Here is a 13008-nt window from a genome sequence, read left to right as displayed (position 1 = left end):
TCTTTATTGGGCACATTAAACACCCCTGGTGCCCGCCCACACCTGATTTGTCATCACCTAGCTGCCAATAGACTTCCGCTCAGCACAATTTCCCCCCTCTCCTTCGCTTCAGATCAAGTGAGACGACCAGCTGAATTATACCAGCTGCAACCAGCTGAAAGTATATATAACAATGCACAGAAAAAGACACTTGATAAGGATAGTTGATCATTTTATTCATTGTTCCTTTGCTGTTTCTGTACCTCTTTCCTTTATCGAGAGTGTTCATGTGTTTCTTACTAAACACCTTTTTGGATTTAAGCAAAATAATCAATGTTAGTAGGCAGTAAGTATCCGATTCTTAATGTTACAAAAAAAATGTGACACATTCTGTCACATTAGTTTACAATGACCAATATTGTGAGCATATTATTTTTGCGGAGCAATAGTGCTTTGAGTTATAGGAATGTAAACATTGAGGGAACCAAACTGTGCAGTATGATACATTTGAAGATGTCTTTTTGATTTAAAAAAAAATGTAGGACAATGCAGAACATGCACCATGAACCTCTCTGCAACACAGGCTATTAATCCTCCCATCATCAGGATTCTTATTAGTCTTAAATTTGCAGGTCTCTTGGACTCTATATGATAGTGTACCAATGCACGAATTTGAGTGACAATGTTAGGAACAGTTTTCATTAATTAAAAAAAAAAAAAATCAAATGACATGATCCACATGAAGGTATTTGTTGCAGGGCTGTCTAACTTCATCAAGTTTGTCAATGGGATTTGTGAATGTATCTCAAGTTTTGTTACATATAGCAGCTGATGTGTCTTTGGAAACACAAATACATCCGGTCCACATTTGATCCATTTCATCTGTGCACACAAATATTCAACAAGATCGTGACTATGGTTCAGGCTCAGGTTATCGTTTAGAGCAGTGGTTCTCAACAGTTTTTCAGTATTGTACCTCTCTGAAAGACTTTTGCAGCCAAGTAATGAACATTTTGATTAACAACTCCTGCTTCAATCCTGAGAAGTGCAAATCATCATGTTCTACACCAGTCTACTTTTTTTTTTAAGCTTTTAAGCTTTGAGTTGCAAGGAAAGTGCATTTTTCATACCACCCATCAACTATAATGGAAGACAGGTGCCTTGTTATTTCATTGTTTAAATATTTGCAGTTATTGATGTTTCAAGCATAGATTGACCTTTTTTTTGTCTTAATTTGATGTATAACCATTGCATTTAAATTCATCACTTAGTGGCTAGCGCTAAAACTGGAGACTTGTGCCGTATTGTACAGTACAATGAGAGTATAATTAACTTGCGGTTTCTTAGCCTCCTTACTCAGTGATTGAATATCATCGAATACCATTTTTTTGTTTTGATGTTGTCTCAGATGTAATGCGATGGCAACAAAAACAGAGTAAAGCTAGCTGGTTGCAACCACTGATGCAAAAGCCAACTTTGAAATAAAAGCGTACGACTTGTACTTGCCCACTGACTTCCATGGATTATTTGGTGTTTATTTTGAAGTTGGACTTTGCAGGCCTTCGTTGGTCATGTGACAATATTGTTGCCTTTTCTTGGCAGTGTGTGTCCTGTGTAGTGACACAGAGGTTGGCAGGAACTGTATTTTTAATTTAAAAAAAGATACATTGATTTTTTTTTTATCAATTCTGAATCACAGTAATTGATAATTTTGATCATGTGACTCAATTTTTTGGCACACTTCTAACATTTATAGAGATCTTTAGCCATATTTTATTCCGCAACTACAAAGGATATATCATGTAACATGTTTTATTTCTGACTTCCCTGCTGGAAAATTGAATCACAAATGACATAAAAGGCATATAAGGTTTTGCTTAGTTGTCACCAAAACACAGTTTAGCAATTTGATGCTTCATGTTCCAATTAACTGGTTCCTAATTTGAAAAGAGGCATGTGCTGTAACTGTCATGGCATTACAAAACATTCAACTATATTTGCTCATACCTGCATTAACCCTGGTAAAATCTCAAACTCCCTGAAGTACCTCCATGTACCCTCAGGAGTACTCATACCTCCATTCGAGAACCACTGGTCTAGCGTGTGCAAGTAGGAAACCAAATGCAACCTCAGAGGAACGGGTTGTGGCTGTGTGTCTGTGCTTGGGATTGAGTGCAAGCCATCGGCCGGGGAGAGAGGGGGAACAGGGGCTTGGGGAGGTTGGAAGGAAGGTCCATAAGTCTGGCAGGAGGCTGGGTGTGCGAGGAAGGAAGGGTTGTACCCCTGTGAAGGAGAGGGAGTGGAAGTGACGGACTGTAGGGCAGCATGTGCGGGGGCAGGGGAGATGTTGAAGATGGACGCATTTGATTGAGGGTAAGGCGAGGCTGATCACAGTGGAAGGGGTTGGTGGCAGATGGCGTACTCAGACCTGTCGGTGAAGGCAATTCGATGGTTAGAAATCTAAAATTTAAATTGTATTTGGTAAGTCCTGACTAAACTGTTACCTGAGAGGAAGGGGTTGTTGTGTGTCTTGCTTGGTGGGGTCGGAGGTATCAGTGCATCTAAATTGACCAACGAGGCCCCCGTCGGTCCAAGGAAGGACTCGGGGGTCTGACACACACGTGTCTTAGTGCTTACGGGGGGCGCCAGCCGAGACATATCAAACATCTCTGGACTGTCCGTGTCCCGTCCATTTAGCTGGGGTTTGGCAGGTGCTTCATTCCTGAATGGATCAGTGCCTGAATCTGCTCCACTAAACATGTCTGCTGATCCATGTCGCTCAGAATCTGCAATGTGGATAGTCATTGTGTGAGTACAAAAACATAGAAAAAGCAGACCTGAGAAATCCATCGTCAAAGTGACGAGTCGCTGACGGAACCACCGCCTTCAATGAGCACCTCAGCATTTCCCGTGTGAGCTTTATGACGTGAAGCGTATATAAAAAATACACGGACTGAGCACTGACTGATTCTGGTCGTCGATCCAGGCCAGCAGACGGTCTGTGTATTTTTACGAGGGTTTTCATCATAAAGCGCTTGCCGAAGGCGGGCGTTCCGTCAGCTAGCTGTCACCTTGGTGACGGATTGCCCAGCTCTGGAAAAGTTACAGGACATGTGACTCTATTCTAAGTTAAAATATCATGGGAAGTCCAACTTATTTCAGGGATTCAATCCCCAAAAAGAGAGAAACCTGGAAAACATGCAGGATACCGGCCCTCGAGGACTGGAATCCTATTTTCTATTGTTTCAACACGCTTATAACAGGGACCATTTATGGCCCTTAAAGATTGAAACATTCACCAAACATTATGGTACCTCATAATGCTGATAATTCTATCTTACATCTCACAAAAACCCCCAATTCACCAAGTTCCAACTCTCAAGAAATTGTAATATTATACAATACAGCGATGGGCTAGTCGACTCCAGACCTTTCCATGGTGAAATCCCTACTTGTATCACTTGAATAAAACGCAAATCCCATGTCATTAGTTTTACCTGTCGGACTAGTTGGCTGATGAGAACACAGTTGAGGAACTTCCTGTTGAAGTACCTCCTCTTCTTGTGCACCGACTGGATCTGCCCCATCACTCCCTGAATGAACCATGTTTCATGACATTCAAGCAATATTTTAAGCAAATTAGAACAAAAGATATTCTGAAAAAAAACCTTGTTGAGAATTTCTGTCCCACGTGTGATGGACTGAAGGGCTGATGTTGTGTGCTCCTTCCCATAGGTCTCTGTGCGAGTTGGCACATGGAACCCAAGGATTAGCAGCATTCAAGGAAGGGGCTGGGGCTGTGATGGCTGTGGGGACGGATCGAACAACTTTTGTATAGGTGCTGTTTGAAAAAAATCCCCCTCTTAATTTTGTGTGTGAGTATGGCTGGACACTCACCCACAGAATCCCAAGGGTCAGAAGTGACATAACTGGAAGGCCTTGCAGAGTCCCAGGGGTCATCAGCAGGAGGTGGCCTCTCAGAGGATGTGCCCAAAAAGTCTACTAGGTCCAACATGGTTGACTATAAAGCGATAATCAAATATAGTATATTACGTATGTTTATATTGTAGTTCATGTGCATATCAAGCCAAACAGACTTTCGCTGTCGTTGGATGGAATCATCATTCATATCTCGAAAAGCCTTACAGGAGACCACAAACATGGAAAGCTTATATAACCATTAGCATGGCATTATCAAAGAGAGCATGTCATTTTCAGCACTTCAAATGATCAATAATTTGTTGTTGAAAAGACTGATACATAACAAAGAAATCGCTTCATTCTTTAATAGACTTTGACAGATGCAGTTGTACCCACCAAATAAATAACATTCAAATAATACATCATCCATCCTGTGTGCCGCAAACTTGCTCCAACACGGACTGTTCTCGAGTGTAGTTTGTCAACGAGCTTTGCTATGGCTCACTAAAACAGCAACTTTGTTGCTATCATTAGCTGTGGTGCAGTTCGAGCTGTTCATTTCTATGGTAGTCTAAACTTTAGCTGTTTCTTTCAAAGCATGCATGTCACTATATGTTTATTAAAATTGCAGTCGGGATGTTTGGAAAGATAAATTTACCATTCCTCAAAACGACAACCCTCACATGCTCTTCTGTTTTCCTTCTTCCCCTGAATTTGCCCCCCTCTCTACAACAGGAGCCAATGACAGCAAATCAGTGTCCACTTCAGGGTGTGAGTGACTTTCGTTTTGCAATCCCTAACAAATCAAGCAACCCCAAACCCCGATCCATAAAACGGATCTAATCAACATATAGAAAGCTTGTAAAAATAGACAATTTAACTGATTGACTGTAATTACCGTAATTGATCAGAGTTAATTTGTTAATCTGGCACTTTTTAAAATATTTGTTAAAAATATTCATCAAAATGAGACTTATGAGGCAAACGATGCAAAATGCAACATGCACAGTATTTAAATTTGTGTTGGTTTGATAATAGTGCAGAAATAAACGCAATACAGTAATTAATAAGTAATAAACGATCATAAAACTGGTAATAAATGATCATAAAACAAATGTAAAGCTGAATTCTTGATATTCAATTTGAATGTTCTGTAGAAAATCCAAATGCCAAAAATACTTGATAACCGCAGCTCTAGTTGCAGACCTAATTTCCATCATTTTATCTCTATGTTATCTACTTTATTTCTATTTACGTACTTTCATTTGAACGACAAAATGCATTCAAGGGATGCAGAGCGCATGTAAATCAACATGCACAACAGCCAGCGACTCTGATTGGTTTGTCAACCGGCCTATAAGAATAGCAGCTTCTGTGCAACCAGATAAGGTGATCGTGTTGGAGGGAAGGTCTCGTTGAGCTCAAGGTTAGACAAGACAAATGCGTTATCATTTAACGGCACCTCTTTCTCCTCTCTCACCTTTCGCTCTCATTATGCTGATTGATGTGTTTTTGCCTCATATCACTCTCAACCACACAAGTCCACAGTCAGCGCCACACAAATGAACAAACATGCAAGTGCAGACTCATAGCGCATACACCCACATGGAAAGCATGCACAAATATTTTCAGACTCACATCCTGTGTCCCTGACTGGCCCGTTCTCCTGCTCTCAACCAGGGCCTTCTGCAGGACAGACTCGTCTCCTTGGCGACAGCGCTGTTCCTGCTGGGGTGGTATCATTGATGTCATTAGTGAGTATATCAACTTTAGGAAAGATGCTTGAACTAAACTCGGTTAACTGAGTGTAATTATATTTGCTAATATCACGCTGATTTACAATAATTAATGTAGGTATGACATTAATGTGTTGCTTTTTGTGTAAATTTATATTAATGAGATTCTTGAGAAATGAACATAATGATATAATACAGTACAATATTATTTTAAGGTAAACAAAAAAAGATTGTTTGGCAAAGATAAAATCACAGCGGTCCATTGATACATCACTATTGACAATGCACATTCGTATAAAATTTTACAAAGACATAAAATAGTTTGCAAAGGAGTCACTATAATGTAAGTTGCTTCATGTTCCAATTAATTTGGTATTAATTTGAAAATATAATGTTCCTGTAGTGGCATAAAAAAACATTACATTTTGCAGACACCTTGTTTAAAAGCTTGCGTACACCCTGATGCATTCAGGTACCACCATTTGAGAACCACTGTAATAGAGAATGCTAATACAGTACAGGCCTTCCAATACATAACCATTGTTCAGTTTTTAGTGAAACTGCTCTCGTGTATCAGGATTTAGTTCATTGGATAGAGTATGAAACACCTTCCTCTATGATGCAAAAAGGGACTGGCCCGATTTTGGGGTGGATTTGACCCAATGTTTGGGTTTAGTTCCATACAAAATGTTGTTTGTACAAAACAACCCAATTTTTGAGATTCCTTCAGCCAAAACACTCCATTTTTGAAGGGTTGTCACTCCCTTTTTCACCCATAAATGAGTTATTTTTAACCCAACTGTTTTTAAAATGTACATAACAAACTAAACCGCAAGTCATAACTGCCTAGCGGAGCATTGACCTCAACCAAGGTTGAATAAATATTCCTTGAGCAACAAATGAAAAATATTTTGGATTCCTTCCTACCCCCTTTAATAAAGCAAAACACTAGCAATCTAGTTTGGTGGAGGAATCAGGGGCCAATGAGCCCCCCCCCAAAAAAAGAATAAATTAAACTGCATATTGACGTTCAATGTTACCTCATGTGAAACCTACTGCTGTTTTACCTTCTTATTCTCCTCTCTGCTCATGGCTAAAGCCAGCTGGAGCTGGAGCTCCTCTTCCCCACTGGTTTGAGGTCGAGCCTGTTCCAGGTCCGAGGCACCCCGAGGAGATGTAGGTGAGGCTGCCCCGGGACAATGAGGCGAGTGAATGGTGACACGAACGGACATGGACTTACCAAAGGGTATGCGTGAGGTCGATGCAACGGCACATGCTCCGGGACAGCAATGGCAGTGTGATCCCGACTTAAGTAGTAAAGACGCCAATGCAGAAAAGACCGAACACTCACAGTTAAAGGAAGATGGAGAACCTCTGGAGCGGCTTAGATCTTCACCATAGAGAACAGCCATGCTGGGCTGGCTTGTTCGCCTTCCGGGGTGATAGGATGGGGGGATTCCTCCATAAAAGGCCCCTCCACTACCACCAGCTCCTCCAGCCATTCGCTCCTTGGTCTTCAGAGCTTGAGTTCTCTCTTGGCGAAGACGTTCTTCATCCCGGAGAAGACACACAAGTTGGCGCGCTTTTTCTCGGACATTGGCACCTTGGTCTTTGCCATCACGGTCGACATATTGAAAATCACGAAGCGTCTGAATCAAGAAAAACACAATCCTGTGGATTATTCGTGTAAAATACTGGAGACGATTTGAAATGACAATATGTAGTATTGATATGTTTTTGGTCATTTTCGTATAATTTGATCAATGACGATAAAGTCACTGTTTTCAAATGTATATGTGTAAACATGTCTTATGCTGCTTCCTGCATGCTGTTTTAAAAAAACCTTTGTGATGATTTAAGAATCAGGCTGTAATTTTTAAATTTTAGGCTTATTTTTTGATCGCTTACGTGGTAGGCTCTAGCTAGCTAGTTGGATTAAAACAAGCTAGCAATGATGTGCATCATCTGTTTTCAAATACTTCAATTACAATTTTAACCTTTTGTTTGCTGGGAAATCTCCATATCAATTTTTTTGTCCACAAGATCTAAAGTTGTCATTTATGAAAAACTTTATTCACTGACACGTGAATCCTTTTGCTAGAGTGGCTCACATATTCACAAAGTATTTCTGTAGTTACTGTTAATTACCTGAATAGTGAAGGCGTTTTCTCGACATTGTTGAGCCACTCTCTCTGATCCTGTCTTCAGAAGGTAGTCCAGTAGAGTCAGGGACTGCAGTTAAAATATACACGGCTCATTATCAATTAGATTTTGCTATGCTAAAATAGAAGACAAAAACAAATTTAGCAGGACAACCTCTCTTGTTAACTTAGTTAACTTAGTCTCAATTAATCGTTGGTGGGAGCTTACGATTTTATAGTAATGTTTTAAAAGTGAGCATTTAAAAGTTTACACACTGTCAGATATTAATAAAAGTGAATTGTTGCTTATTGATATGTGTTTTCTTATTTTTGTAAGAAATCGTCAAAATGACCAGTGTCTTCTCAGTAATATCATTAACTCATTCACCGCCAGCCCATTTAAAACAAATATTTGATTTATAGAGCTTTAAATGGTTAACTTATTACTCATTTCTAGACTACACATGCGATGTGTCCTTCACCTTGTACACATGCCTCCAATTCTTGCCGCTGTCATTGAGGCGCTTCCACACCATGCCCATGACTTCAGCAAAAGCCACCACATTGAAGGTCAAATCAGCGATTTCTGACATGAGAGATGACGACGGCCCCCATGGATCATTCGAGGTTGCCTCGCGAACCTACAGATCATCAGCAGAGGAAGACTAATGGTTTGCTCTTTCCTCTAAAGTGTAACATTTATTTTATTTTTCTTCATCCGCCATTATTTACACGTAAAGACCACACAGTACCTTGATCTCTGCTTCGGAATAGTTGTGCACTATGTTCTTCACCTGCCTACGCAGTGCTGAGGTTGTCATGTTGACAGGGGATGGAGGAGTCAGAGTGATAGTAAGTGAAGAGCAGGCCTTCAACAGGTGAAGCTGAAAAGGAGAACATGAACTGAAGAAAAAGGAACTAAGACAAAGAATACTTCTCTTCTACCTCTAGATTCAAGACACTCCTGTTAGGAAAAAAATGAAAGGAAATGTAAGACTTACAGTATTGTACATATACTCTATTTTGATGTTTCCTACCACCTGTACATATTGTAGGAACATTACAGTTCGCAATTAAGCAAAACTGACCAATTGTTTAGGGACCACCGTTTCCTCTTTGGCTTATATTCAAGCCAATCCAGTAAGTTTAAAATTATGTTTAAATCAGCTATTTAATTTATTCATTCATTTACTTTTTAAGAGTCTAGTTATTCAATCCAGGTACCTACTTTTGTATTATATTTTTTATCTTTTTTTAAACTTTTTTGTGTTTGTCTGCAGGAAGCTGGTACAAAATGAACTAAGTATTAAACTAATCAATTGCGCGCAAGATATTTACTTTAGTTAAAGAACTAAAATTACTTATTACTTTAGGTAATTAGAAACTAAAGTAACCGATAATTTTAGGCGAATTAAATCATTACTAAAACACTAAAGGTCAGCAATTATTTTAGGTACTATAGTGAAGTAATTGCTTTAGAGTTTTGAATTGATTACCATAGGTACTTAAAGTGATTACTTTAGTACTTAATTGAAGTCATTGATTACCTTAGTACTTAATTACTCAAATTAAGAACCTAGTAAGAATAAAGTAAATCAAATACAAAGTAATCAAATACTTAACTGCTTATTTGATTTGGTACCAGTCATTTTAAACCTTCTTTAACACAAATACATTGAAATAATTGAGTAATACCTTGTAGGGAATGTCTAGACTCTCACGAAAAACTAAAAATAAGGTCTGGGATAAAATGATTTAATTTGTTTGTGCATAACATCCAAACTTGTGGGGAATTGAACAGGTTATCCATAATAAGCAATAGAATCAATGGCTGATAACAGTAAGTGAATGAGTGGCTCACATTTGGTACACATTAAGGAGAAAGTAGGTCAGATGCACTGGCAATCAGGTGTCTGATGAAGCTTCTTTTTCGCTTAGCTTATTGAGGTCACCACACAACATAATTTTTTCTATTAAAACGGTTGATGGCGGGCACAAGGGACACAATCATGAAGGGCTTTGCTAGAAATGTGATTCTATTTAACATCCGACACCTAATTCAGCCTTCTTTGCATGGCGGTTTTAAAGGTACCATTGTTTATACACAAAATGGAACAACCGAGGGGCATACCTACCAAAGTGCCTGCAAGGATAATCTTTCTGAAAATCCTCTCTGGCAAATCTGACCGTCATTAAATCATTCACTGCCATTAACAACTACAGTCATCAAATATCAATTTTAACTGGACAACATATAAAAAAAATCCATTTGAAATGGTTTATCAGTGATTGAGCATCTAGAAGATGCAGAACATATACACAACGACTGTACTAAAATCAGTCTTCTTCACATAGTGGACAAACTGGGACCAAGAAACCTACGATAACAGTACAGTGCTGACACGATAAATGACAAGGTGGAGAAGTGTTGGATTAGATGTCATGCTCAAGGCCACCTTGCTAACTTGTTACTGGATTTCCCCCAACAGCAGAATTTGCAATTTTTCTTCTCTTGTGAACACAAGTTTACATAAAAGCTTCTTGATCCGTCAAACAACAAAGAATAGTGCTTTAGAACACAGCAGACATTATCCATCGGCCTACTTGTGCTTGTCTTAGCCCTAAAACATAGCAAAAGCATTTCTCATCATGCAAATTTAACACATTCTCATGAGATTCCCTAATCTCATTTGATTTTGGGTGAAAGGTACTCTCCACCCTGGTGGCCACTCAATCACAGGGCACATTAAGACAGACAACCTTTCAGTCATTTTTAAGAGTGAACTCACGCTTGCTTGTAATGTTGCTTCCAATTTCATTGTTGTATGAAACTGCATTGCATCATAGAGTGTGTGATGATCATGATGTTTCATATATTGCCTTTTCATCAGGTAAGCAAATTGTTATAAATAGCTGTCAGTATGATGCAGCACAGTTTTACATCACTGTCGAATACAAAACAATTCATCCAACCACGACGTGTTCAACACTTTTTGTTCTTAGTGTGATCACAGATAACTGGAGTCTATCCCAGATGGGCAAGAGGTGGGATGCACTTTGCAGGTCCTCAGATAATTGCATTGAGGCACAAACCATTCACAGAAACATTAACCTTCATGTTGCCAGGTGATGGGGGAGTTACAGATAGTAACAGAAGAGCAAGAGCAGCAGGTGACTGAGCTGATAAATTGGGGGAACATTTTAAGGGGGCTATGTTATGCTAAATCAACTTTTTTGAGATTTGGCCAGGTTAACTGCTACTTTCTTACAAGAAACTAGTCCCAATATGTTTTCCTCAATTCACTCTGCTCAATGCTTCTGTCTCAGCACCAGCCCCGCCCATCCAAGCAAAGGACTGGATCCTCATCTTGTTGTGTCACCAATTGAAGACTACCTCCATATTGCCCATACCAAATACATGCCCACATTTGCCAAGCACTCAACAATGCATTCACACATGGCAATGCGTTGAGGGGTGGAATTTTAGTAAGCCATGCATCTAACTTCTGAGTTAGTAATGTAGCCACCAAAATACCTCATATTTATTAACTCTTTCAATCCATCCATCCCTTTTCTAGAGCTGCTTATCCTCAAAAGAGTCACAGTGCTAAAATTGATTCACTGGACTGTGAAGTAGATAAGATAACCACTGTACCCAAAGACACATTTTTAACATTTTTTTTAGGATTCCAAACATTCATTCCTTGGTACTGGAGTAATGACTTTAGCCAATTAAGTACTAAAGAAATTGTTTACTTTCAGTAAGCATGTACTAAACTGATTAGGTACTAAAGAAATCAATTATCTTATGTACTAAAGTAAATTATTACTTTAGTGCTTAACTCATTTAGGTGTCAACCATTTGTAGACCCTGCCTTAGTTAAACAAATGAAAGAATTGGGCTCCTAGAAAGTGTAAACACATGAAACACATGAAACACATTTGCAGAAAAAGAGTCATCATAATTCATGCTAGCACGTTTTTCTTAACTTCTATTTTAAATCTACGTTTACCTGTGACGGTGCACAAACCTCCTAGCAACGGCCCAGTACGCTTTAGTATAGCCCAGGAATTCATGCGTTGTGGTCCGGTCACGTGCTTACGTCACCACGTTGCACGGCAGTGCAGCCGCGTGTAGAAAGCAGATCCTCTTTACTGCATGTTTCAGGTGGCGAGGGAGGGCGTTTATAGTAGATCTTCACCATGCGTGAGCACGTTCATGACACCCGCCCACCCGCCGCCGCCTCCTCCAAACGTATGGCCACACATCACACACGCCCACCATGCAACGTATCTTGACCATGCACATAATGTACAGAGGATCTTGTTTGGACTAAAATATTGAAAACCAGTACATCTCTGAACTCAGATGAATTAGAATCGCCTCCCGTTTACCTTTCCCATTGCTCATCCCCTCGCCGCACTGCCTCTCCCCCTTGCAGGTCCGAGATGATGTCCTCCCTGGCGCGTGACCACAGTGAACCGCGCAGCGATGATATCATGCAAAACCAGTTGAAGATCCTTCGTAGTCCAGTCCCGGTTCTGGCGCAAGAAAGCCGGGCGGGCGGTCAATGATGAAATCCGCATAGGACGTGCTGTAGCTCTCCCACTGCTTCTGCCCCCTCCTCACTCGCCGACACACGCGCAGAGAAGGGGAGTGCGAAGGGGGCGTTTATTTTGTGCCGCGTCAGCGGTCGGTGCGCCCACAGTCGTGATTGATGCGTGGATGAATGAGTCAGGATTCACCAAGATTATCGCAGTGAGAACTAGAAGTTATATTAATACATGACGTGACCATGACGCGCTGAAGAGGTACAGGGTTGGAATATTAAGGAAGGCTTCACCATTCAAAGAGAAATTGCAGTCCTATAATTGAATTATTGACGTTATGCTTTTTAAAAGCACATATATGGTAATGGCTCACGACCAGTTTTCGCAAAATCCTATCTATCTATCTATCTATCTATCTATCTATCTATCTATCTATCTATCTATCTATCTATCTATCTATCTATCTATCTATCTATCTATCTATCTATCTATCTATCTATCCATCCATCCATCCATCCATCCATCCATCCATCCATCCATCCAATTGAATGAAATTCTCCACTAATTTTCACAAAAATTCGATTTCAGATTTTTTCCAATCCCCGCCCCCTTGGGTGTAGAAAATAAAAGTAAAAATGACAGAAAATTCAAAACAAGTTTTGACTTTTATTTGAGCTAGC

The 13008-nt window shown here is 39.8% G+C and overlaps 1 protein-coding gene across 2 annotated transcripts; it reads right to left on the bottom strand.

Moving 5' to 3' along the window:
- Nucleotides 1-194: 194 nt before the first annotated feature.
- On the bottom strand, nucleotides 195-12390 carry epn3b (epsin 3b). 2 transcript variants are annotated; one of them, XM_088420554.1, is made up of 12 exons: nucleotides 12173-12390; nucleotides 8530-8661; nucleotides 8260-8418; nucleotides 7785-7868; nucleotides 6988-7285; nucleotides 6704-6822; nucleotides 5539-5628; nucleotides 3877-4000; nucleotides 3648-3785; nucleotides 3477-3572; nucleotides 2484-2765; nucleotides 195-2407 (listed from the first exon to the last, which is right to left on the bottom strand). In XM_088420554.1, the coding sequence occupies exons 1-12, from the start codon at nucleotides 12179-12181 to the stop codon at nucleotides 2109-2111; spliced, it is 1830 nt and encodes a 609-aa protein (XP_088276680.1). In that variant the 5' UTR covers nucleotides 12182-12390; the 3' UTR covers nucleotides 195-2108. The 2 variants fall into 2 exon arrangements, with proteins under 2 accessions (XP_088276680.1, XP_088276679.1); XM_088420553.1 differs by having other exon boundaries at nucleotides 6704-7285.
- Between the last annotated feature and the right edge of the window lie 618 nt (nucleotides 12391-13008).

This window comes from Hippichthys cyanospilos, chromosome 7 (assembly GCF_059441005.1).
Source record: "Hippichthys cyanospilos isolate Australia breed blue-spotted pipefish chromosome 7, RoL_Hcya_1.0, whole genome shotgun sequence".
In the NCBI taxonomy this organism is placed as follows: Eukaryota; Metazoa; Chordata; class Actinopteri; order Syngnathiformes; family Syngnathidae; genus Hippichthys; species Hippichthys cyanospilos.
Note: the sequence above shows the minus strand (reverse complement) of the source record. Positions and strands in the feature narration are given on the sequence as shown.

What these genes read in the sequence shown, in the direction of transcription:
- epn3b (XM_088420553.1), bottom strand. An exon ending in ATTCCGAAGCAGAGATCAAG is followed by an intron (nt 8,419 to 8,529) that starts GTACTGTGTGGT and finishes GATGATCTGTAG; the next exon opens with GTTCGCGAGGCAACCTCGAA. An exon ending in GCCAGTCAGGGACACAGGAT is followed by an intron (nt 4,001 to 5,538) that starts GTGAGTCTGAAA and finishes ATCGCTTTATAG; the next exon opens with TCAACCATGTTGGACCTAGT.